The sequence below is a fragment of the Tinamus guttatus genome, unplaced genomic scaffold, assembly GCF_059628265.1.
Source record: "Tinamus guttatus ecotype Peru unplaced genomic scaffold, ASM5962826v1 Tinamus_guttatus_pri_ptg000031l, whole genome shotgun sequence".
Classification (NCBI taxonomy): domain Eukaryota; kingdom Metazoa; phylum Chordata; class Aves; order Tinamiformes; family Tinamidae; genus Tinamus; species Tinamus guttatus.
In genome coordinates, this window is record NW_028288565.1 from 684,897 (window position 1) to 711,015 (window position 26,119).

The window sequence follows — 26,119 nt, forward strand, 5'->3', positions numbered from 1 at the left end:
CAGAGCCCTTTGGCTTGACTCTGCCTCAGTGCTAAGTTGGCTACGCCGCTGCTTTGGGTCCCCTCTGGGAGGCTCCACGTCTGTCCAACCCATCCCACCTTGCCCAGGCCAAGCGGCCCTCAAATAACAATGCAGTCATGTTCAGAGTGGGAATTCTGGAGACACCACATATGCTACCTACAAATGGCATGTCCTTGTGCGGTCTGGTGGCACAGCCAAAGTGCTGCTCCGGAGTGGGGCTCAGGACATTCCTCCCAAGGGCACAGGGCTTCACGTGGAGACCCAGCTCCTGGCACCGTAGCAACCAGACCTCACTTCCCTCTGCTTTGCTGCCTCAGGGAGGATGTTCCGCCTTCCAGAGCGCCTGGCCGTGCTGCTGACGGTTTTATGGAGCTGGCTTGTCGCGTGTCTTTCGGCCATGTGAGTATCATCTCTTCTGCGCCTCTGGAGCACAGAAGAGCCCTCTGCTTTGATTTCAAGGGCAAGCTGGTCTGCTATCCATCTGCTTGTCCATGTCTCTCCACGCTTTCCCTGGAGCCCTTGCTGCCAGCAAGCTCTGCCTGTGCTGATGGAGGCAGCTCACGGAAAGCAGGGGTGTGCTGGAGTGGGCCCTTGCCCACAGCTTGAAACTTGCCTAACCCACACAACTCCCCCTTTTCTAGGCAAAATTCCATCTGCAAGAAGAGGAAGCTCTTTGGAATCCTCATGGCACTGATCCCTGTGGCTCTTGGTGAGTCTTTGTGAGCAAAGAGCTGTCAGCTTTGCTGTTCTGCACTCCAGGGAGCTCCAGGCATGCTGTCCACAGGCCAGGGGTTCACCCTTGCGCTAGGCCGTGCTCCAGATGCTCTCGGCATTAGGAAGCGCCAGCCCCTTGGGCACAGAGCTCCTTCCTCCTGTGCAGCTTCCCTCTTTGGTTGGCATGTGCAACCTCCCGTGGCCCAACGCCTGCCTCAGAATGTCCAAATCAAAGCTAGGCAACACGGGGGGACTGTGCCAACCCTTCAGGGCTGCAGCCACGTCTCCCATGTGCCACTGTGCCTCTCTCTACAGCAGCATTTCCCTACCGCCTCCCTACCGCAAAGCTCTTGGCACCCATGGTTGGCAGAAAGCACCAGGCCTCTAGCAATCCATTACCATTACTCTAGTGGTCATTACCAAGACCATTACCATTAATGATAATGACCAAGGTCATTACCATTTTTTGGTGCTCCGAATTGCAGTTGCTCTTTATTGGCCCGTGAGTCCTGAGAGTCTCCACGACTGGACGACGTGGGCACAAGACAAGCCGCAGGTCAGTCAGTGCGGGACAGGCACCTCCTGCAAAGACCACTCAAGGCCCAAGCGCTCCGGAGACTTGCAGAGTGAAGCTCTGCAAGCTTCCTTCTGCCAAAGGCATGCAACAGCTTCTGCTGGGCCTTCCTCCTGAAGGCTCCCTGTGAAGCCCCACAGCTCTCCCAGGATTTCTGTTCATGGAGACCTTTTGCCTTCCAGGAGATGCTGAAATTGTTTACACCGGCACCGGACACAAAGGCCAACGGGTGAGACACTTGCTGGCGCAGGACTCGTGGCACGCACTAGTGTCAGCGGAGCGTGCGCCGCTTGCCCTCCCAGGCCGTCTCTCTTTTCCTTGCCTCTGGCTTTTGTTTAGGCTGGAGGGAGAAGGGAGGGGAGCACCACAACATCAAAAGGGCACAAAACAAAAGGCACCATGCACGGGCCCCTCTCCTCTTCTCCGAGCTCGCATGTGCTCCTGGCAGGGGTGAAAGCTCGCTAACAGCTGCTGCTCCTGTCTGCAGGGACTTGCTGAATAGGCTGCAGGAGCAAGACAGGGAGATGCAGCTTCTCAGGGAGGAGCTGTCTCTCCTCACCAGGCAGCTCGGACATATGAAGCAGGTGATGTTCCATTTTGTGCCTGAAGCCTTGCATGGGCAGACTTTGTCGCCTTCTTGCTTGGGCTGACTCTGTTTAATGTAAGGAAACCTAGTCTCTGAAAGTTACCTGAATGCATGGGGGTGCTCTAGAAGCATTTCCTGCCTGCCTTTCCTGCACCTATGCCTGGCCCTCCTGCTGCTGCAAAGTTTTCTGCAGCGGCACCTGCTCTTGCCTTTTGCTCTGCTGTGTGGCCTTGTTCAGAAGCAGCCTTGCCTCTGTTGCTTGCTTTAAGAATGGGCCGCTCGTAGCTTGTAGCTCTGGCCTGGCCCCGGGAGCAGTGGGGAGACACTTGTGTGCCCAGTTGGCCCTGGCAGGGCCTAAGTCCATCTGCAGCCTGAGCTTGGAGGAGGCTGGAGAGACGGCTGGGGGACCTGGCTTATGGGGCACAAGGCTTGCAGACAGGCACATGTTTGCCGAGAGCTCGTGCGTCTCCTCAGGAAGCCCTGGGCCTTTGGGCTCTAGCCACAAGGTCTGCATTGGCCTTGTGGGCACAGGCTCTCCCCTCACATCTGTGGTAGGACTCAGGAGTCGTGCAGCACTGCCTGCTGACGTGGTCCTTTTCTGTGTTCCCTTGTGTCTTTGTCAGCAAGTGCAGCAAATGAGGGAGGCCATGGTTGTGGAGCCCGCAGGACATGGCTTGCCGATGGCAGACTGGGCCCTGCAATCCTCAGGTATGGCGCCACGAAGGCAAGGGTGCCGGGGCTGTGCTCGTGTATGGCACTTGCCAAAGGGCGCTGTGCTGCAGGCCCTGCTCAGCAGCACCACCCCGATGCCGTGAGCCATGGTAAGGGGCTCAAGAGACAGGCGGTCACGACGGGCTCTCGGACTGCCGCCCTGTGCCACCTTCGCGTCCTTTGCTGCTGCCTCTGGCACCGCCCTGCCACATTTCTGTGCTGACAGAGGCTCTCCTGGTTTGCACAGCATTGCCCTGAGGATCAAGTGGGAAGGGCTGCCCTGTCCTCTGCTGCCCACACAGCAGGCCCTGCGCTTTGCTCTGCTCTCCTTCTCACTGGGGTGAGCCCTCGCTGTCTGCCCCCACCTGCAGAGCTCTCTTTTCCTGCCTCTGTGGGAGAGAAGCCGAGGCTGCTTTCAAGGAATCTCCCTTCTCCTAGGCAGCAGAGCCCCTCACAAGGGATGTAACTGCATGCAACAGTGACAGGCACAGCTGGCACGCAGGCTCACAAAGACTCCTTGAGCACCAGGCGTGCGCTGCCCCACGGTGAGCACATGGGTCTCCTTTCAGGTGCCACAATTGATGTGCAGAGAACCTCCAGCAATGCCGCGCTGGCAGAGAATTGGCTCTGCAGTGTATTTTGGCTCCTCTGCACCACCAACCCTCCCGAGACTATTCTAAAGGTACTGTAGCAGAAAAACCACATCCTTGCTGCCCGAGTTGCTTCCTCTGAAGTGGCAGAAGAGCAAGGCCCAGGGCATTGGCCCTCCGTACAGCACTCTCGCTCGACTCCCTGCCATTGCTCGTGCTCCTGGCACCTCAAGGCTGACTTGCTGGAAAGCAGCGCTCCCCTCTGTGGCAGGACTCACATGAACTCATCTGTGTGGCCGCAGCGTGCCCACAAGCCTCGTGGCCCTGGCTTGCAGCTGGGGGAAGCCGTTTCTCCCTACATTGCCCACTTGCCTACCTGCTCTCTGACAGTGCCTTGGAGGACGTTTCTGTGCCCGGGCCTGGAGTCAGCTGTGCACTAGCCCCTCTTACATGCCCTAGCCGGCTTCCTTTTGTAAGCAACACTGAGAGTGCACTTAAGCAGGTGGGGAAAAAGGCCTGCTGCTTCTGCCCCTTGCCTCCCACCCACGCCTTCACTGAGGGGCAGCAATACGAGCCAGCGACAAAGGGCTGCCGTCTTCCTGCCTGCAGGAGCAGGAGCAGGTGCTGTTGCCGGCACTCCTTCACCATTCATTGCTGTTGCCTTCTGCTTTCAGACGGACCTCACTCCAGGACAGTGCTGGCCCTTCCAAGGCTCTCAGGGCCACGTGGTCATTAGGCTGCCTGCACCAGTCTGGCCCACTGCTCTGGCTGTGCAGCACATTGCAAAAGCACATTCGCCCTCTGGGAGTGTCAGCAGTGCCCCCAAAGACATCGCTGTCTCGGTAAGGGCCTGTCGTGCAGAGCCGCCTACCAGCTGGCTGTGGGGAAAGGGCTGAGCAGGGGCTGTCTTGTCCCTGCCCCCCTGCTAGGAGAGGCTACGCACTGCACCCTGCTGAGCCTGGCACTGTCCTAAGGGCACCTTTCAAGCCCTGGCCTGCCTTTGGGCTCTCAGGATGGGTGCAGCGCTTTGCGGACAAGCCTCTGAAGGGAGGGCTGCAGCCGAAAAGGCCCTCGGGAGGGGCAGCTGCATCACAGCCCATGGGCAGGCTGCTGCTGCAAGCGAGGGTGAGGGCAGGGATGGGGCATCCCGGGCCCTGAGCGTGCTGCGCCTTTGCCCTTGCTGGCGTCGCGCCTCACCTGCTGCCCTTGTGCTTGTCTCGCAGGGACTGGACGACGAAGGACACGCCACTCTGCTCGGCACCTTCGTCTACGACATTGAAAGGGAGGTCCTGCAGCTTTTCCCACTGATGGTACGGCAAGGGTGTGCACACAACACCGGGGAGGAAGGCGGCTGTGTGGGCAAGTCTGTGGCAGAGCGAGGGCCCACACTGGGTGGTTGTAGGGGCAGAGCATGCTGAGTCCCAGACGAGAGGGACACGTGCCACTGCAAAGGCTGAGCAGAGGCCGGCTGTGTTAAGGATAAGTAAAAGCAGATGGCAAACAGGGCCAAGGCATGGGCACCGATATCCCCGGAGGTCCCCAGCTGCACCCATCGCTTTTGGCAGAGCCAGTGGTGTCCGTGGTGCTTCACCCGCAGGGAGCCTGTGCTTTGTCCAGAAACATGGGTGCCTGACAGGCAAACACAGTGCGCAGCATCACTGAGCCTCAGGTTTCCACAGGTGCTCTTGCCACCTTCCTGAGAGCAGGAATTTGCTTTTGAGCTGCAGCGGAGTCTTTGCGAGCCCGAGGAAAGGAGGGCCAAGAGGGAGTAGGAAGCTCCCTCTCTTGAGAGCGTTGGTGTCATTTCCTGAGCACAAGTGTGGCTTAAAAAGGATCTATGCTACTTGCTCTTGTTGCTATTTATGTCCCAGTAATGCTGTTTCTTTTGCTTACTTTCTTGTTGCAGAGTCATCATCACAAAGCATTTCAGTACATAAAAATCCAGGTGGAGAGCAACTGGGGAAATCCAGACTACACCTGTATCTATCGAGTGCAGGTGCATGGAAAAAGAGCATCACAGCACTAATGCTGCTGGCTTTTCTTCAAAAGAATAAAAGAAAGAAAAGGAGAAAAGAAAGAATGTTGTGTCTCTTGTGTTTGGGGTGGAGCAGGGCATTTCCTAGGTGCTCTCCAAAGGAACAGGTTGCCTCCTTTCACACGCCACTTGGTCTGTTCTTGCTGTGGACGGGAGTGCAGCTTGAGAGGAGAGGTGAAGGGGCCTCTCCATATGAGCTTGGAGGACACATGAGCTTGGTGGACACGCGCAAAGCAGTAAAGCAGAAAATACAGCATTTCCTTGCTTGGCCAGGAAATGGCCAGATTGCTGTGTCATACAGCAATCTCATGCAGACAAGAAGAAACCTCTCCAGCCTTCAATAACAAATCCTCTGCCAAGCAACATAGGAGTAATGTACTTACAAGGGGGACTTCGACTGTGTGTCTTGCTGCCTGGCAGTTCTGTTCTTCGCCTGTTTGTTCTTCATTGCACTCCTGCTCCACAAGGATTGGTCCCAAAACAAAAGGACCGCGCCATGCTAGGAAATGTGTTGAAGCTTGGAGCAGCCCTTTCTCTTGTAGAGAGAAAAGAGTGCATGTGAGCTGTGTGCAGGATGCTGGAGGGAGCATCTGTGGGCAAAGGAAACCTTGTGGTAAACTCCTCACTGCTCTTCTTCCCTCTTGTAGGAGCATCTCTTGCTGGAGAAAAAAAATGGCCTTTCAGCTCTAGAAAGGGCAAGCTCTTCTTGCCCTCGGTGCAGAGCGTGAAGTCAATGGGAAATCCTTGGGCAAGCATCTGTCTCAGGACCCATCACCTGAAGCCACAGATAGTGGTAATGCCAATGGGGTGTGGAACAAACTCTTCCTCATGGGTGCCTGGTTGCCAGCTCTCACTTGCAAAGCTTTAGCCTCTGGAGGCAAGGAGTGAGTTGTGAGTGGTTGGGGCTGCAGCTCTTTTTTGGACTTTCTGTGACTTTTTAGGTGTGCGGTGCCATATGTTGCCTTGGGCAAAAAGGATATGTTTTCCTTGTGGAGAGACATCAGGACATGCTTGTGTCCCTCTCACCTATGAATCCAGAAGTGACTCTCAGGGAGCACTCAGGACGCACAGGTTCATGCTGTAGTCATTTAGTATTGCCTGACAGGACGAGTATTTTGTGACCAATCTCTTTGTGTGCTTCTATGTTGAGCATTTGCTGTGCCAGCCCCTGGCATGGGACAGTGCTGGCCTTCAAGGAGAGGCCGCCACATTAAAAGCCTCAAAGAAGCAAGCTGCAGGGGCTCATTGTGCTTGGTCTGGGTACAAGGCCCATGGCAGTGCTCCTGCAGTCCCAGGAGAAGCCTCCTGATGAGTCCCCAGAGTTAAAAGTTCTTTGCTACATAAACCTTAACATATTGAAGCTTGATTTCTTTTTCCCCATAGGAGCTAAGCAGCCTGGTTTGTCGCTTCGGGTCACGCTGGTGTCGGTTCTGGCTCGGGTCCGGGGCGGTGCTGTGGTCCCACCATACACTGGACATGACACGGCGCCGCGCGGGGACCCCCTGCCTGGCGACCGCGGCGAGGAGGCCAACCATGAGTTCCCCCCGCCGCACGGCGGCCCTCACACCTGGGCCCACCCGGGCCCGCTGCTGCCGCCGCCTTGGATGGTGCCACGGAGGAGCTGGCGCCGAGAGCGGAGGAGCAGGGGGTGAGTGCGGCAGAGGGCGCGGGCGGCTGCAGGAGGGCAGCCCAGAGCACGCAGAGGGGCCGTGGCGGCCCCAGGGCAGCCCCTCGCCCGCCCCCTCTGGCTGTGGTACCCCGGGGCAGGGCTGCCTGTGAGGGAAAGCAAAGGCTTTAAAGGAAGTTTCCACAGGGCTCGAGCGGCTGCAGCTAGAAAAGCCCCTGCTCTGCATCCGCCTGGTGCAGGGGGCATCAGCATCACCCAAACTGATGCATTTTTGCTGCGCAAGGAGGGCAGCTCCAGGCAGCCTGAACTGATCCCTGCTGATAGGCAGTCCCTGAGCTGCCTGCAGCAGCAGGAAATGCTTCAAAGCGGGTCTGAGTACCATAATTCAGTGTAATTTGCTTCCTGATCACAGCTTGCTTTGGTTAGCTTCATTCCTCGGGGGGGAAAAAAAATAATAAAAAAAAGTAATCATCCTGAAAAGACCTTAGAAACCTTTTAAGATAACCAAGGTGACACTTACAGGGAGAGTTTGTATCATTTTAATGGCTTATGTACATCAAAAATAATGTTTGACATGGAGTGTTTTATCTGTAACTGCTTTCCAGTGGGCAATGGGAGTTAGGTGTGACACACGCTCCAGGGAAAATTGTAGAGTTACCATTGGGGGGCTTTTAGAGCAAAGCAGTGCTTCGAAATCATGATTATTTTGTACTTAATTACGTCAGCCGTTTGCATAGCCCAAAATGTTTAAAGATTTTTTGTTATTATTATTTTTTAAACAACCTAAGGGCAAAACCTTGGGAATCACCAGTTTGCGCAATTCTGTCTGTGCTGTCTACATCCCAGTGCTGTTACCACTCCTAAGTGAACAATTTCAGGTGGAAAATCTCGTTGATTTTAATGCATCTTTCAAAATCTGCCACCCCGCCGCGTTCCTCCCAGGCAGGGCTCTTCCCAACGGGATGTTCCACACTGCCGGGGTGAGGGAGGGCCCATCGGATACAGACCCAAACTCTGCTCTTCCGGGGAGCCCTGCCCTGGAGCCCTGCTTGTTGTGCAGCCCTGTTTCCACACAGCAGAACTAGAGGGGTTTTAGTTGCTTACATTGGTTGTGTGCTGATAAACAAACCCCTCCTTTAAATGTCGCTCCTCGTTTGAAAGTTTGTCAGGCGTGTTTGAACCTGGGTGCCCTATGGAGGTGCAGAAGTTTTTTCCCTGTCTCTGTATTGAAGCTGAACAGGTTTTCATGCTTCCCTCATCTACAAGAAAAGCTGAGGGGGAAACACTAACTTTGAAAGATTTTTTTTAATGTGTTGTTTTTTCCGAAAGCTGCTTGTAGGTGCAGAAGTGGATCAGCATTTACCAGCTATTAGTTGCCCCTCTACCAGTCAGGAGAATTTTAGAACCAAAGTGCCTCAGTCAGGCAGAAATTCCTTCTCAGCTACATGATTCAGATAAATATATTTGAATGTCCTTCTTTTCTTAGGAACCTTCATTAAGACAATATCTCAATGAAAATGCTTCATCATCAGTGGAAGAAATGATTCCACCTCTTTCAGATACCTCGTTGTCCTCAGACATGCTTCCACCCTTTTCCTTTGAGATGGAATTTAACTTTACCAGGTAATATATTCCTATGTTTCCTATGTCTAGTCATTTAATACCTTTAAAAAGGAAGTGTAATAGTATATACAGTGAATGGTGCTATGTTAAATCTGCAGGTGAAATGCTACAAAGGAACCGTGATTACATTAACCTTAATGTCAGCACCCTAGAAGTGGGGTGACTTTTCCAGAGAAGGTCATCTGCTCGTATAAAAATCCTACCTCTTTTCCGACCTCTCTTGGGATCTGTCCTTCACTTGATTGCTGATTAGTCATGTCACTAAATGGTGCTTTAAAGAGTTTTCAGATGGGTGAGAATTAGAGAATAATCATGACTATTCCTGTGATAGTCTGAGGGCGTTAAGAAAACTTTGTTAGCCACTAGTTGTTTACAGAGCAATAGTCAGGGATTAGTGCCGAGATGACCATGAAGATATTGGCTGACATTCAGCCACTGAAATTCTTCAGCTTTGGATTTGAAGCCAGAACCCCCCTCCAAAAACCTTAGACTATTTAATTGTGAGGAGTAGAAATCATTTGCTTAAGACATAGAGATAATTTATTTAAAGGGAGAGTCTGCCTGGCCATTTTAGTGGATTTTTAGTCTCCTGTGTCCCATGATTAAAATAAATAATTAAAAACTGTTTAACTTGACATTTGGGTGAAATAAAGTCCTTGGGTGAAATAAAGTCCTCGTTTATATGCAGAATTCAAAAAAAAAAAAGGGGGGGGGCTAGTAATTAGTGCATATAAAGAAGCTGATAGCATTCTTAGCTAGAAGAATCCACTATGATCTCAGTATTTAAATAGGATACACGACATTAAACAATATGTACTTAATCTGGTATACCATCTATTTTGTAGTCTATAGTGATTTTAAAGAACCCTGAGAATTTAATCTTTTTTTAAAAAAATGTTTCAATATTTGCAGGTGGAAATAGCTACCTGTGGGGTGGCTACAGCAGGCTGGAGACCTTCTTGCCCGGGCACATGCTGCTCAGCAGCAGAAAGGTCTGTGCCCAGCCACGCAGACATGTCTGTGGCAGCGCGGACGTTTCTCCACACGCTGCACCAGCCTTGGCACCTGCAGCCAGGCTGCTGAGTGTGGGGCTGCCACCAGGCTGCAGCCATTTGCACAGCTCCCACCGCCAGCGGCAGCCCTTGCCACCCCTCTGGGCTGGCCTCAGAGGCTGCTGGGGGCCTGATATTCTGGGCACCAGCTTGAATGTCAAAGTTTCTGAAGAGACAGGTCAAAATAAGTAAATAAATAAATAAAAGGATAGGAGTGGATTTTCAACCCTGGCAAAATAATCCAAGAAACTGAAGACCCACCACCTGACTCTTTCGTGCATGAGTTGAGAATGTTATCTACTTCTCTGCAAGAAGAACTTTGAACATCTGTCTGCTGAGCCCTTCACATTGACCCCTTGGGTACAATGAGGCCTCCTCCCTGTGACACGGATGTACTGAGAAGCACTGGCTGTAAAAGGGTCCTGGAGGCCTGATGCCTCCTGGATGGGGTGACACGATCTCCTTTAGGCATGGCCACGTAAGGATTCCTGCTTGAATTCTGGCTGATCAGTCATGCCCTGTGGGGTGGGGAGAGACCACAGTGTAGCCTTGAAGAAGAAGGGCCTTGTAGGAGAGAAATCACCAGGTGCCAAAACCTCATCTGAAAGGTGTCAAATCTCTGGGCAAATACTGCAAAGGAGGGACTCCAATATCTTCCTGCTGGTACATTTGGCTTCTGCAGGCAGTGGCAGTGAAGAGTTTCCTCCGTGGAGACACTGGAGCCTCCAGTGCCCGGACAGAGCTCTAGGCTGTGATGCACAAGTGCCTGCAAATTCTGGGCAAGTTCTGTGGTGCTGAGCCACAGGCACTCGCAGCCCTTGGTGTGCAAAGGAGAGCCCAGCGGCTCCTGCTCTCGCAGTGCAGGAGGGGAGACTGCAGGGGAGAGCAAGGGGCACAGCCTTGCCTCCTGCTGCAGGAAAGTTTCTCAGCATGGGAGCTGGCTTGGCTGCTGTAGCCAGAGCACCACAGCAGCCTGCTCCCTCCTGGGCTTGGCCGCAGCAAGGGAAGCCGTCGCTGCTGAGGGGTCAGCACTGGGGCCTGCCCTCAGGAGCCCTTTCTCATACCTTCTCCAGGCAGAACCTTGTCGAGACCACAGTGCTCTTCTCCATCACTGACATTTTGACATTAGGGACTTATAGGAGATGTGAAGGTGGGGGGTAGCCTCAGCTGCAGTGACTATGAGGTAGTGGAGTTAAGGATCCAATGAGGAGGAGGCAGGGCTGTAAGTAGCCTTGCAACAATGGACTTCAGGAGGGTCAACTTAAGTCTCTTCAGAGACCTCCTCGGAAGAATCCCATGGGCTAGAGCTAAGGAAGCTAGAAGGAAGAGGGGCCCAAGAGAGCTGGTTGGTTTTCAAGCGGCACTTCCTCCATGCCCAGCAACAGTGCATCCCTGTGTGTAAGAAGTCAGGCAGAGGGGGCAGGAGACCTCTGTGGATGAGCAGGGAGCTTGTGGCAATGCTCAAGCAGAAGAAGGTGGTATACAGAATGTGGAAAAAAGGTCAGACGCCCTGGGAGAAATACCGGAACGCAGTCAGGGAATGCAGAGATGTGACAATGAAAGCTAAGGCACATTTGGAACACAATCTGGCAAGGGACGTTAAAAATAATAAGAAAAACTTCCTCGAATATATTAACAGCAAAAAGAAGATTAGGGAAAAGGTGGGTCCGATGGTGAAGGGGATGGGCACCCTGGTTACAAATAACACAGAAAAAGCAGAGTTGCCAAATGCGTTCTTTGCTTTGGTGTTTACCAAGGGCAGCCCTTTAGAGTCCCAGGCCCTAGGGACAAGACAAGAAGCCTGGAGAGAGGAAGTCTTGCCTTGGTTAGAGGAAGATGGGGTCAGAGAGCACCTAAGGAAACTCAATACCCACAAATCCATGGGCCCTGATGGGATGCACCCCAGAGTTCTGTGGGAGCTGGCGGATGTCATAGCTAAGCCACTCTCCATCATCTTTGAAAGATCCTGGAGAACAGGGGAGGTGCTGGAGGACTGGAAGAAGGCCAATGTCAAACCAGTCTTCAAAAAAGGATAGAAGGAGGACCCAGGCAGCTACAGGCCAGTGAGCCTCACCTCCGTCCCCAGAAAAGTGATGGAACAGCTCATACTGGCCGTTGTCTCCAGGCACATGGAGGACAAGAAGGTGCTCAAGAGTAGTCAGCATGGATTCAGTAAGGGGAAATCTTGCTTGACTAACCTGATAGACTTCTATGGTGGAATGACAGGCTGGACAGATGAGGGTAGAGCGGTGGATGTCGTCTATCTCGAGTTCACCAAGGCTTTTAACACTGTCCCTCACAACATCCTCCTGGGCAAGCTCCGACAGTGCGCGATAGATGAGTGCACAGTGAGGTGGATTAGGAACTGCCTGGATGGCAGAGCTCAGAGGGTGGTGATCAGCAGTGCAGAGTCTAGTTGGAGGCCTGTAGCTAGCGGTGTCCCCCAGGGGTCAGTCCTCGGTCCAGTCCTGTTCAATTTATTCCTCAATGACCTGGATGAAGGCACAGAATGCTCCCTCAGCAAGTTTGCTGATGATAACAAACTGGGAGGAGTAAGTGATACCCCCGAGGGCTGTGCTGCCATCCAGAGGCACCTGAACAGACTGGACAACTGGGCAGTGAAAAACCTCATGCAATTCAACAAGGCCAAGTGCAAGGTCCTGCACCTGGGGAGGAATAACCGCAGACACCAGTACAGGCTGGGGAATGACCTTCTGGAGAGCAGCCCTGCAGAGAGGAACCTGGACATCATGGTGGACGACAAGTTGACCATGAGGCAGCAGTGTGCCCTCGTGGCCAAGAATGCCAATGGGATCCTGGGGTGCCTTAAGAAGAGCATCTCCAGCCGGTCGAGGGAGGTGATCCTGCCCCTCTACTCAGCCCTGCTGAGGCCACATCTGGAGTATTGTGTCCAGTTCTGGGCCACACAGTACAAGAGGGATGTGGAGCTGCTGGAGAGAGTCCAGCGCAGGGCTACAAGGATGGTCAGGGGCCTGGAACATCTGCCCTGTGAGGAGAGGCTGGGGGAGCTGGGCCTGTTCAGCCTGGAGAGGAGAAGGCTGAGAGGGGATCTAACCAGTGTCTATAAGTACCTCAAGGGAGACAGTGAGGAGGATGGTGTTGGCCTCTTTTCAGTGGTGGCCACTGACAGAACTAGAGATAATGGCCACAAACTGAAACACCAAAAGTTCCACAGGAACTTAAAGAAAAAATTCTTAACAGAGAGGGTGACAGAGCACTGGAACAGGCTGCCCAGAGAGGTTGTGGAGTCTCCTTCTCTGGAGATCTTCAAAACCTGCTTGGACGCAGCCCTGTGCCACATGCTGTAGGTGACCCTGTGTGTGCAGGGGGGTTGGACTAGATGACCTCTAGAGGTCCCTTCCAACCTTAAGCATTCTATGATTCTGTGATTCTATACCATTGTCAACTCATGCATGGAAGAGTCAGCTGGTGGGTGTTCAGTTTCTTGGATTATTTTGCCAGGGTTGAAAATCCACCCCTACTTTTTTTTTTTTTTTTTTTTTTTTTTGACCTGTCTGTTCAGAAACTTTGACATTCAAGCTGGAGCCCAGAATATCAGGCCCCCAGCAGCCTCCGGGGCCAGCCCAGAGGGGTGGCAAGGGCTGCCGTTGGCGGTGGGAGCTGTGCAAATGGCTGCAGCCTGGTGGCAGCCCCACACTCAGCAGCCCATCCTGGCTGCAGGTGCCAAGGCTGGTGCAGCGCGGGTGCAGAAACGTCCAATGGACACGTCTGCGTGGCCGAGCACGGACCTTTCTGCTGCCGAGCAGCATGTGCCCGGGCAAGAAGGTCTCCAGCCTGCTGCAGCCACCCCTCAGGTGTGCGCCCCTGAAGGGACACCCGCTGGTCACAGGTGGCCTCAGGTGACAGCGGGGCCCTTTGTGACTGCGCTGCTGTGACATCCTGGCCCGGCGGGCTCGGCCCGCAGTGTTCGGGACGACAGCAACGGGAGAAGACGGGAGCGAAGGTGCTGGCTGAAAAGCCCCCTGAGTGCACCCAGGAATTTCCCCGTTGCCCCCGGGCAGCTCCGCAGAGTTTGGCCACGCGGCCAGGATGGCGGAGCGACTCCCCAGCCACCGCTCGGTGGCTGCTGAGGAGGAGGAGGATGGGGCGGTTGCAGCGAGCGTGTGCGACCTGGAGCCCCACTCGAGCCGCGCGCCCGAGGAGGTGCTGTCGGGTGAGTGCGGGGGCAGCGCTGGGCCGCGCCGGGGGCCACGAGCTCTCGCTGTGCGGCTGGCAGCAGCGTGCGCTGGGGGAGAGCGCTCCGCTGCCTCCTGCCCTCTCCGCGCCAGCCCTGCAGCTCTGCCCGCTCTCTTTCCCTGTCAGCTCCCGGTGTGGATCTGCCTGGAGAGGAGGCAGAGGAAGCCCTGGAGCACGTGCGCGCCTTTCTCAGGCGTGGAGGGAAGGTGAGTGTCGCCATCCCGCTCGGGGCTGCACCGGCATCTCATGCCGTCTCCCTCGGGGCGCTTCACGCTCAGATGGCCCCACGTGGCCGCTGGTGCTGGGGGCTGCTCCCTCCCAGGTGCCCATGTGTCGCTGCAGCCCCTGCCGTGTGCTGGTGCTGCTGGCCGTGTGCCTGCCCCTCTTAGACTCTCTCTTTGTCCTTCTGCTCCTGGCAGCAGGAAGAGGCCGAGAAGCTGCAGTTTCTGGCCTGCATCTGCACCCTCTGCACAGCGTCCTGCTCGCCTAGCCTGCCTGCTCTGCTGCTGCGCCAGGAGCTGTGGCAGTGCAAATCCCAACTGGCAGAGGCGCTGGAGGTGAGGGCGCGCGGGACTCCCAGAGGCCTGCTCGAGAGGGCACCGGCCCAGCTCTGCAGGCAGAAGAGTGCAGGGAGGTGTGGGGTGCTGGCTGGTGGGCACAGCCACTTGTGGGGCCCTGGCAGCTCCCTGCGAGCCTTCTCGCTTGTGCTCTCCAGGTGCTGCTGCAAGAGGAGCCCAGGAACCACCTGGGCACGGCAGTGCGGCAGCAAGTCATGCTCAGCATCAGTGCCATGAGGTAGCTGCCCCAGAGCCTGGCTTGGCCACAGCCTCCCCAGCAGATATCCCAGAGGGCCCCAGTCCTGGCAGGGAGCCTTCCCTCCTCCTGAGGGAGTCTCCCATTGGCATCTGGTGGGACAGAGAGGGTTGGAGCCTGGAGAGCAGAGAGGGCCCTGGAGCTCTCCCGTGGGTGCGGGCCTTTCCCCAGGGGTGAGGCGGGAGGTGGGGAGATCATTGGGCCCCACCTGCCAGCTGTGTCCTCTGTCCCTGGACAGCATGCTGGTGAGAAGAGGTGACTCTCTATGGGGCTCCCCACCCACCTGGCGTGGCTATCGCTCACGGGCCTCCCAAGCCCTGGGTGCATCCACCTTCCCAGGACAGAAGGGTGTTGCTGGCTGCTTCAGCCCCAGAGACTGAAAGGCCCCTCTCTGTGCTTGCAGCAAAGCTGGGCTGCTTCTGGAGAGCGAGCTGGAGAGCCTGCTGGAAGCCTGCTTCTCCAGCGTCTTCTCCCTGCCTCCACGGGAGCACCTGGATGCTGCTCTTTACTCCCAGGTGGGTGCTGGCTGCTTAAGTGAGGCTCAGGGCAGGCTCCCAGCTTGCCTCTCCCTCGCCCATGCCCTCTGCCCCTTGCCCTGGACAGGGCCATGGGCAGTGTCACCAAGCTGCGCCCTGTGCAGCAGCAGCAGAAGCTCCCCTGTCCTGAGGGCTCTCCTGCCCTCAGCACTACTCTACATGTCCCCCTGGCACAGGAGGAATTCCAAGCCCTCTCTGACAGCTGTGGGGCACTGAGGAAGAAGTGCCTCAACCCTCTGTCCCCCTTGCAGCTGCTGGATGCCATGGACGGCATGCTGAAGGCCTTGATGCTTGGCAGCCCTTCCTCCAGCGTGGTGGACATGAAGACCATCCTGCAGGTCTGCTATTTGCCAGGAGCAGAGTTGTCAGCTCCAGGGCCCTGTGGTGGGACAGGGGGGAGTTGTCCAGCAGCCGCTGGAGAGAGCCCAGTGCTGAGAGGGGACAAGCTCCCTCATGGGACTGGGGATCCCCACAGTTCTCCTGTGTGAGCCCAGTGTCCCTTGGCTACAGCCAACATCCCCTCCTCCTCAACCCGCTCCTGCACTCATTACAACCCCCATGGGCTCCTGCTGTCACATCAGGCTCGTCTGGGACATTTGCCCCACAGTCACAAAGGACTGTGGATGCAAGATCCCCTCTCCGGGCTCTGCCGGTGCTCCAAGGCACAAACCTGCCAGGCATTTTCTGGGACACAGGACAGAGCAGCAGCTTTTCTCTTTGCAGCTCCTACTGCCCTACACTGAGTGCCGGCAAGCAGCTGTGCACGAGAGGGCTGTGGGACGCCTTGTGAAGCTGGGGGATCTCCTGACCAGCTCTTCTTTGGTGTCGGTAAGGAGCCTATGGTGCAGGCAAGCTGCAGCCACTGCCTGTCCCTTGTCAGCATGCAGCCATGTCCTGTAGCTCCAGGCTGCCTCCAAGGGAAGCCACCAAGGCTCTGGCTCAGTCGGATCCAAGCCTGCTAGGAGCGTGGGCCCAGGGCTTTGATCCTGAGCGCTGCCCCTCTGGCCTCGTGTCAGCACTGCCTCCCTCCCCCAGGTGCGCGAATGCTTCCAAGTAGGCGGTGCCAGCTGTGGCAGCTTCTTGGAGAAGAGCGTGCCAGTCCTGGGGCAGCTGGTGGGACATCTCACCCTGTGCGGTGCCTGCAAGGATGAGGGGAGCAGTGACGAGGCCGCGGAGGCCCTGTGGCACCTCTATGAGTTCCTCCTGCAGGGAGAGAGTAAGAATTTCTGTGTGGTTGCAAGCAATTCCCCTTGCCCACCCCTTGCAATAGGCCCAGCGCCTCCCTGGGCGTCCTGCTGCGCACTCTTTCCTTCTAGGGCCTTTTTGCCTGCCAGGGGATATTTGTCCCTGATGCCTTCCGTGGGCCGTGTCCAGCTGTGCAACCTTCATGCCGAATGCCCTGTGTTTCCCTTCCTGTGCAGGCAGGGAGCCGTCACAGGAGAGTGCCTGGCAGCAAGAGCTCCGAGAGGAGTGGGAAACTGCAGGCACCTTGAGGCTTTCCCGGTCCAGGGACACCAGGGAAATGAGCAGGGTAAGGAGCACCTCCCTGCCTGGGACTTCCAGCTGTGGGGTCAGCCTGCAACGTGGACGCAGAAAGAGGTGGCTGCCAGGTGGGGCTGAAGAGAGGGCTGGCACTTTCCTTAGGCCAGGACTAGCCAGGGGCTTCCTTCCTGCATCCTGCAAGCCCTGCTTCCCTGCAGGAGCAGTGGGTGGGGACCTTAACCCCAAGCACCCAGGCCCATCCCAGCACCATCACCCAAGCCAGCAGAGCCCCAGCTCCTGGCTTGGAGGGACTCGCTGCCCGATGTCGCTCTTCAGGGCCACGCGCTGCTCAGCCAGGCAACACAGTTGGGAGCCTGGCTGTGACATCTCTCTCAGGGCTGCCTTCTTTTGTGCCCTAGATTTTTGGGAAACACCTCCAGCCAGATGAGAAGGCAGAGGCCATCCTCGTAGCCATCAGGGGCATGAGAGCCTGCAGCAGCTACGACACGCAGGCGGCTGCTCACATGCTGGACGAGCTTGTCATGGACGACGCGTGCCTTTTGGAGCATGTGAGTAGACTGCGGGTGGCACGGCCGGGGTTCAGGCCCTTTGGGGGCTTGTTTTTCCCCTGAGTGCTCGTGTACCAGGCACCCAACTGCCTCTGTGGCCAGCCCAGAGTGGTGGCAAGGGCAGACCTTCTCCGCGGGAGCTGGGCAAAGGGCTGCAGTGTGGCAGCAGCCTCACACTCTGCCATGTGGGCTGCAGGCACCAAGGCTCGTGAAGAACATGTGGGAAAACATCCTGGCCGTGCGAGATGCATCTGCACGGCTCAGCCTGGACAGAGCTCTTCTCCTGCTGAGCAGCACATGCCCAGACAAGGTGGTTGCCAGCCTGCTGAGCTGCTGCCCCTCATGTGACAGGTCTGTGCTGGCCAGGGGCAGTGGGCAGGGACAGGGCTGCGGCCTCGCAGGCCACGGGGCTGCAGCCGCGGCAGCTGCTGACAAAGCGCTCTGGGCCTGCAGCGCCGCCAGGGCCATGTGGAAGGTGCTGGTGTCCAGGCCTGGCGCCGCGGAGCGGGTGCTGCCGGAGCTGCTCATTGCGCTGCAGGACTGGCAGCTGCCCGAGGAAACAGCCTCGCCTGTCTCTTCCCTGGCTGTAAGTTTGTGGAGGAAGCCCCGCTCTCCCCTCGGGCTGCCCTTGCCCCTGCGAGCGAGAGGCAGGGCTCCTGCTGCCCTTCTCCATGCAGCCCCAAGCTGGGGCTCCCCGGGACGCACAGGCCCAGCACGGGAGGGGGGGCTACAGCTGGCAGGGCCCTGGCCAGCGCCAGCTTGCTGGGCTGCTGGGCCTGCTTTGGGCCCTCTGCACACCCAGACACATGGAGCTGGCCTGAGCGGCTGGCTGTCTCCCTCTGCCTCTGCATGGCCCTGCCTCGTGCAGCATGTGCTCAACCTGCTCTGGGGACAGGACTAGGGGCCAGGGCCACGTTAGGGTTCCAGGCAGCAGAAACATCATCAGGGCCAAGTCAGGGGAACCAGGGTAGCTTCCAGGCTACATGTGGCCCTCCAGGGGGATGTCCTCACTGCCCAGGAAGGCTTGTGGTGGCTTTGTGGCACCCAGGCGCCGAGCCCCAGGAGCTGCCATGGCTCTGCTCAGGCCAGGCAGCCCCTCCTGCTTCTGCCAACGCGCAGGGCGCTGCTAGGAGCCTCACCCCCGAGCTCCAGCAGCACAGGAGGGACATGTCAGCAGCAAGGGCTGTCTCTGGGCTTTTTCTGCAGGCAACGCGTGTGCTCCAGGAGATCCTCCACCAGCCCCACTGCCTGCACGTGCTAGGGGCATTCTTCCCCCAGCTGCTGCTAGCGCTGCTCTTCCAGAGCTCTTTCCTGGCAGCGCTGGAGCAGGAGCAGTCGGACGCGCTGTGGGGGAGATGCAGAAGGGAGGAGTCCACGTACAGCAGTCCCGTGAGGTGCTCCATCACATCCTCGCTGTCCCTGGCACGCAGGGCTGCAGGCAGGGCCAGGGGTGCGAGTGTGAGCGAGTGTTTTCTCTGCACACAGGCTTGCAGTGCAGACCATGAAAGCACTGCTGTGCCGTGCCGGCTACGAGAACGTGGTGCTGGCAATGGCAAGGAAGGGCAGCTGGGACATGCTCCTGCACGCTGAGACCCATCACCAGGGAGTGGGTTTGCTGGCCAGGTGAGAGCCCCTGTCTCCCCGCTCTGCTGCAGCATTTCACCCCTGCGCACAGGGTGACTCTCAGAACCCACAGGGGTGCCCAGTTCTCCACGCAAAGGTGGCTTTGTTCTGTGCATGGTGGCCCAAGGGATGTGATGGGAGGAAGTGAGGGTGCAGTCTCAGGAGAGCTTTGCCTGGGTTGCTCAGGCCTCACAGTGCCTTCTTCCCTCCGCCAGAGAGATGAGGAAGAGCCCAAGAGCGCTGCGCCTTCTGCTGTTCCAACAGCTGGCAGTGCTGCTCTTGGGCGAGGAGCCCTGCACAGAGATCCCTGCCATGGCTTTCCTGGTGGAGGTGAGCCTCATGTGGGCACTGCCCTTCTGGGGTGCTTCTAGCTCCAGTGCTCTCTGCAAGCCCCAGCTGCGGGATGGAGGGCAACGAGCACAAGTGGGGCAGTGGGTGTTCTGCCATGAGTCCCCTCAGCCTTCAGCCCTCTGCAGTGGGCTCCTTCTTGTCCCCACGTGTATTTGATGTCTCTTTTGTGTCGCGTCTCTGTTGAAGGGCTCCTCCAAAGCATGAGGACAGGAGGCTGGTGCAGGGAGGGGAGGAGCAGGCCAAAGCTGTGCCCTGCGCTGTGCCCTGAGGCCCCAGGCAGGGAGGGAGGTCCCAGGGGCTCCCTGCAGTCACTGCTGCCTTTGGGCCAGCCTTCCTCTGAGCCCGCTGCCCTTGCCCTGAGCTACATCTGGGATCCAGTGGTGTCCGACACAGGCAGTGCTGCGGCCATTGCCACCTTCTTTGTGCTGTGCATTGCAGCTGCTGGCCTGCAGTGACCTTCAGGCGGATGAAGATGTCTTCCTGGGAATCTCTGTGGTGTCCCTGAAGAGTCACAGCAGGGTAATGCATAAGCTGGGACTCAGAAGCCTCCTCGTGCTGTGCAGCAGACAGGAGATGGTGAGCAGGGCATCACTGGGGGGAAGCTGTGTGAGCTGGGCGCTGGGTGCTAGGGAACAGACTAGCTTGGACTTTGCTGGGCCTCGGGAGCTGAGGGGGCTGCAGATCTCAGCCCAGCACCTAGCAAGCTATGTTTGATAGGGTGTGAGACTGAGGGAAGCTGCTGTCTAATAAGGTGCCAGGATAGTCTTTTTTTTTCTTTTTTTCTTTTCTTTTTTTTTTTTTTAACTGAACTTGTATTTCCCACATACAGGTCAGAAAAATGCATGTCCTGATGCCTCTGGTCATGAGACACTTGCAGGACGAGGACAGGGACATGAGCAGCCAGGCCCTTCTTGTGCTCAGCCATGTGGTCCGTGTCCTGGAGAGACCAACGCTCACAGACATGGCTCCAGAGCTGGCTGAGAAACTCCTGCCACTCTTTGAGGATGTAAGGCGGGGGGCCGAGCCGTGGGGCTGGCTGGTGTGTGGGAGGCTGCCAGGAGCCTTTCTGCCCAGGGCCCTTGGGATACTGTCCTGTGCTGCCCATGCTGTCCTGGGCTGCAGGGCTGCGTTGCACCAATGCAGCCTGTGAAGGAAGCTGCCACGTGCGGTGCCAGGGCTGAGCAGTTCTCTCTTCCTTGCCACCAGGAGCGCGAGCACACACGAAAACTCTCCATGCAGCTCTTCAGCAAGCTCGTGGAGACAGCAGCGGGCACCGCAAAGGAGCAGATGAAGCAGCATGTGCACACGAGCATGCTGCCGCTGCTCTTCCATCTTCAGGATGAGAGCCCCAGTGTGGTCGAGGTATGGCTGAGCAATGGGACATGCTGGGGAACCGAGTAGCCACGTTGGGAATAGCCGTGGGAGGTAGTCCTGGCTGAGTCCTGCCTGGGGCTGCAGCCCTTCAGCCTCCTGCTGGCCTTGGCTGCAGCTCAGCAGCTCTCGGGAGTCTCTGCTGTGCTGCCTGTTCCGGACAGAGTGGCTCAGGTGGTGCTTGCTCCATGTTTCTGCTCAGCGAGGGGGGCCAAGGACCCCAAAGCAGATTCAGTGCCCTGCTGCTGCCCCTTGCCATGAAGGGCCAGCAAATGCCCTGAGTCTTGTCAAGAGGAGGGTGGTGGGGGGACACAGGCTCTTGTCCCATGGGCTGCGGTGGCATCTCCCCATTTTTTCCATGTGCAGGCTGCTCAGGAAGCCCTCCTTGGTGCCGCCAAGCTCCTCAAGTGCAAGGAGCTGAGGCGCTTGGCTCAGAGCCAGCAGACTTGGCTGATCAGCAAGTGCCTGGTAAGGACAGTCTCCAGGCTGCAGCACAGCCCGGAGCAGCTCTTTCCTCCTCCATGCCCAGTGTGTGTGGCTGACGGCTCCGGGTGCAGGAGCAGCACTCGCGGGCTCTTCTGCAGGCTCCTCTGCCTTTGCTGAGCCCTGGGATGCTGAAGCTGCCCCTGGCACAGCTGGGCCTTGCAGCAGGAGGGTCCCTCAGCGCGCGGGGCAGCAGCCATCCCTCTACTGCCTCCAACGCTGGCTCGGCGCTGCCCAGCGTCTGCGGGGGGTCCTGAGTGTGGTGGCAGGGGGAGGCCGGCTGCTCCTGGGGGAAGGATGGCGAGAGGATGTTGTGTGCTGAGCCTTGTGCTCTCCCCAGCTGGCCGGGAGGAGGGGCAGGAGGAGGGCGGACGAATACCTGCGCCAGAGCCTGTCCTACCTGGAGAGCAGCCAGGAGTCCCTGCGCGAGGCGGCCGTGAGGTTTCTGGGTGAGCCCTGAGCCCTGGGCTCCATCTCTGTTCTGGGACAGCTCGGCCTCAGCCCCGGCTGCTGCGCTGGCAGCAAAAGCAGCCCTGTGACTGCTGCAGCCCCGCGTGCCTGAGGCAGCGCCTGGGCGCCTGGAGGCTCCGTGTCACCCTCAGCCATCTCTGCCCGCAGCGGTGGGGCCGGTGGGAGTCCCTCGCAGCAGGAGCCCTGCAGGTTACACTGGGGAAAGGGGACTGGGGTGAGCCCTGCCCAAGGGGAGGTGGGTGCCTGGCCAGGTGGGCAGGACTGGGGGAAACAGCTTTGAGGAGCAGGATTTATGGGGCGCTGTGTGTGTGCCTAGGGCATGCTGGGCAGCACACCAGGGAGCAGAGCAAGGAGACGGTGGAGGTCATCTGTGAGAGTGAGTGAGGGCAAGCGGGGGGTCACACGGGCTGGGGGGACAAAGAGAGATCCTGTCCAAGGAGCTCCCATCCCTGTGTAGGTGAGGAGGGCTCTGCTGTCCGAGAGGAGCAGAGCAGGGGTGGTGTGGGGAGAGTAGAGAGAGATTTCAGGCACCTTGGGCACATTCCTGGGCAGCAGCTGCCAGCTGATCCAGTAGAGCCCCTGGGTCCATCCTGGCTGTGGCAAGAGCTGGGTGGGACTGGTGGTGTTAGGAGGAGAGGCCTGGGGCCTGCGGGGATATGGGGGCTTCATCTGAGCTCGTGCTTCCCCCCTCAGCCCTGAAAGGCCTGCAGGAGGACAGCAGCCCATCCATCTCTTCCCTGGCCACCCAAACCATGCTGATCCTGAGAGCTGCAGGGAAGGGGGCTGCATCCACAGGCACCCAGGAAGGCCTGTGCAACCGCCTAAGGAGAGCGTGGGAGAGGCGGCACTGCCCTCTGCAAGGTGTCAGTCTTTGCTGCTGGCGCTCGGCCACATCCTGATGCCAGGCTGCTCTGCGCACAGGCCTCATTAAAGAAACAATCCTGTCTCTTCACCGTGTGTCGTGTCTTTTCTTTGGCAAACCCAGCAGTAGAAAACGCAGGTTGTGAAGGGATTGGGGTCCCCCTCTTAGAGGAGTTGGGTACGCGCTCCCTGCAGCAGGCTGCAGCCAATAACCTGACCCCTTGCCACCCCTCGCAGCAGTCAGCAAAGCCTCTCCCACCCCCCAGCTTTACCCTTACATAGAATCATAGAATGCTTAAGGTTGGAAGGGACCTCTAGAGGTCATCTAGTCCAACCCCTGCACACGCAGGGTCATCTAGAGCACGTGGCACAGGACTGCGTCCATGCAGGTTTTGAAGATCTCCAGAGAAGGAGGCTCCACAACCTCTCTGGGCAGCCTGTTCCAGGGCTCTGTCACCCTCACTGTCAACAATTTTTTCCTTAAGTTCCTGTGGAACTTTTGGCATTTCAGTTTCTGGCCATTACCTCTAGCTCTATCGGTGGCCACCAGGGAAAAGAGGCCAGCAGCATCCGCCTCACTGCCTCCCTTGAGGTACTTATAGACACTGGTTAGATCCCTTCTCAGCCTTCTCTTCTCCAGGCTGAACAGGCGCAGCTCCCTCAGCCTCTCCTCACAGGGAAGATGTTCCAGGCCCCTGATCATCCTTCTAGCCCTGCGCTGGACTCTCTCCAGCAGCTCCACATTCCTCTTGTACTGTGAGGCTCAGAACAGGACATAATACTCTAGATGCTGCCTCACTAGGGCTGAGTAGAGGGGCAGGATCACCTCCCTCGACCTGCTGGAGACGCTCTTCTTAATGCGCCCCAGCATCCCATTGGCCTTCTTGGCCACAAGGGCACACTCCTGCTTTGTGGTCAACTTTTCGTCTACCACGACGCCCAGGTTCCTCTCTGCAGGGCTGTTCTCCAGAAGGTCAGTCCCCAGTCTGTCCTGATGCATGGGGTTATTCCTCCCCAGGTGCAGGACCTTGCACTTGGACTTGTTGAATTTCATGAGGTTTTTCACCTCCCAGTTGTCCAGTCTGTTCAGGTCCTTCTGGATGGCAGTGCAGTCCTTGTGGGTATCAGCTACTCTTCCCAGTTTGGTATCATCAGCAGACTTCCTGAGGGAGCACTCTGTGCCTTCATCCAGGTCATTGAGGAATAAATTGAATATATATAGGTTATATATAAGGAGAATATAGGTGAAGATCAAAGTACATAGAAACATAAACTCTTAATTATATAGGTTAAGATCAATATACATAAAAGCATAGAATTGCAAACATCACTACTTCTGTTCCCTGCTGCACCAAATGTTTATAAATGATTCATGATTCATTCCGACGTCTCAATGGTTTTTGTCTCTTGGACTTGGCTGAAATTGTCCTGTGGCTGTGACTGCTCTGTTGTCAATGAGACTTTACATCTTTTGCTGGTAACCACCGAGCACCTGTGGGAAGGAGAACACACACATATCCCCTTCCCCATGTTATTAGTTCTATGGAGCCTCTCCCTGGTGGTTCTCCAAATTCTTTATACCATCCCTTTGGTGGAGGCACAACTGCAAGGACCATCTTGAATTGTCAGTCAGCTGCTGGTGTAAATACCTGAGGATCAGAAGGATTCAAAAGATTAAGCACATATAATGCTTTGTCTGACTGTTCCTATGGGGTAACACTGTCCATAGGATTTCCTCTTTTTCTTTTTATTTAACATAGCCTTGAGAGTCCCATGGACACGTTCAGTAATGGCTTGTCCAGTGGGGGAATGCGGTATACCTGTAACGTGTTGTATACCCCAGTCTTGTAGGAAGACAGAAATTGTTTGTGAAACATAAGCAGGACCAGTATCAGTTTTAATTGCTTTCAGAATGCTCATAGTGGCAAAACATCTTAAGCAGAGGTGTTTCACATTCCGTGCCTTTTCTGCGATATGTGCAGTGGCTACCAGAAACCCTGGGAAGGTATCCACATTAACATGCACGTAACGCAGTTGGCCACATGTTGATATATGTGTGACATCACTCTGCCAAAATTCGTTAGTTCGTAAACCTCGAGGATTCACTCCTGTGTATGATGATATTGGTGTAATACATTGACAATCAGGGCATGCAGGGACAATTTCTGTGGCTTGTTCTCAGGGCAGAGCAAGTTGTTTACGTAAGGAAGAGGCATTTTGATGAAAGAAGTGGTGAGATAATCGGGCTTGTTCAAAACTGCACGGCAGTACTGCTGCCATCATCAATTTGTCTGCCGTAATATTTCCTTCAGTTATTGGTTTTGGTAGAGTAGTATGTGACAATTTACATTTATAATGCATATACATATGCCAATGCATATGCGAGTACATAGATGACATCCTTAATTGGGGGTGATTTTCCCAAGAAGGTTGGGAAAGTAGCCACAGCAGTATGGCAAATCCTACTTGAAGCTGACATTGAGGTACCACCTGAGGAATGCCAGGGACCAAGCAAAGAGGTAAAATTCCTAGGGACTTGGTGGATAGCTGGCAATGCAGGGATTCCTGCAGATACCTTAAGAAAAATTGAAGAGCTGCAAATGCCCCGATCAAGGAAAGAATTACAACAATTGATGGGAACTTCAGGATATTGGAGAAAATACCTACCTGGATTTTCTATCACTGCCCCTCCTTTATATTTGCTCTTAAGGAAAAGCAAACCTTGGAAGCGGGAATTAGAACACAAAGAGTCAGCCAAAACTCTGACTGGAGAATTAGAAACATTTCAGTCACTGGGACCAGAACACCCCCACGACACTCTTACAGCTGAATGGGGTTTTGCTGATCATGCTACTTACTGTAAGTTACAACAAGTAACTTACTGCTATGAACTTACTGTAACTTGTTGTTACAGTAACTTACTGTTACTTAGTGTAACTTGCTTACAGGCTGTCCCTTATGGAACAAAAGTATATGGTTTATTCTTTATTGTTTAGCTTGACTGCATTTAAGAAAGGTAACTACAATATTCTGAATGGGAGAAAAAAGACTTTTATCCTTAGTCTGAGCAGTTAAACAGGTTGAGAAAATACATCAAGGACAACCTTTGCAAACTAAAGGACCGTTTAATTCACTAGAAGCAATCCTAAAGGGGACTGCTCCCCCAGAAGGAATTGAACCAAACCCCACTACCACAAAACGATATGCCTACCTAACAGGAGTAGCAGAAAATATGCAGCTAACTGAAGGGCATACTAAGGTTCCCAAATCACAGATGCCTGTAAAAACAGATCCATTAGCACTGGGACAAGCTCTTAAACCTTCATCAATTCTGAATGTACCATCTGTCATTGATGGAACACCAACAGAAAACATGTGATTTAGAGATGCTTCAGCAAAAAGGTTAAATGGTAAACAGCTATAAAAGGCTGTTGCATTAAATATTACCACTGGTGAAGAAGTAATAGAAGAAGCTGAAGACAGTGCACAAGCAGGAGAGTTAAGAGCAGTAGTTTTAGCTACACAAAATGGAGCAAGTGTTGTCTATGTAGGCTCCTATGCTGTGTGGGCTGGTGCCACACAATGGCTTTGTGGATGGGAAGCTCTTAACCGGGAAGGAAATAGAACCCCAGGTTGGAGCCCAGGCCTGCAAGAGCAGGGAGCCTGGAGCCAGCAGGCCAGGGCAGGGGCTGCAGGCGATGGGGGCAGAGCCCATCCTCTTTCCCACAGCACATTTTGTGGCCTGGCTCATGGGCAAAGTAGCACAAGGCCTCAGTGTGCACAAAATGCGCTCACAGCTGAAGCACAG

General features: G+C 55.8%; 1 protein-coding gene and 1 pseudogene across 1 annotated transcript; both read left to right on the forward strand.

Moving 5' to 3' along the window:
- The first annotated feature begins 343 nt into the window (after positions 1-343).
- LOC148596099 (SUN domain-containing protein 3-like) lies at positions 344-5,222 on the forward strand. The gene is made up of 8 exons (XM_088530814.1): positions 344-420; positions 663-730; positions 1,221-1,291; positions 2,519-2,603; positions 3,176-3,288; positions 3,871-4,038; positions 4,420-4,519; positions 5,119-5,222. The coding sequence occupies exons 1-8, from the start codon at positions 344-346 to the stop codon at positions 5,220-5,222; spliced, it is 786 nt and encodes a 261-aa protein (XP_088386940.1).
- Positions 5,223-18,652: 13,430 nt separating this feature from the next.
- On the forward strand, positions 18,653-22,209 carry LOC148596100 (maestro heat-like repeat-containing protein family member 7; annotated as a pseudogene).
- Positions 22,210-26,119: the final 3,910 nt, after the last annotated feature.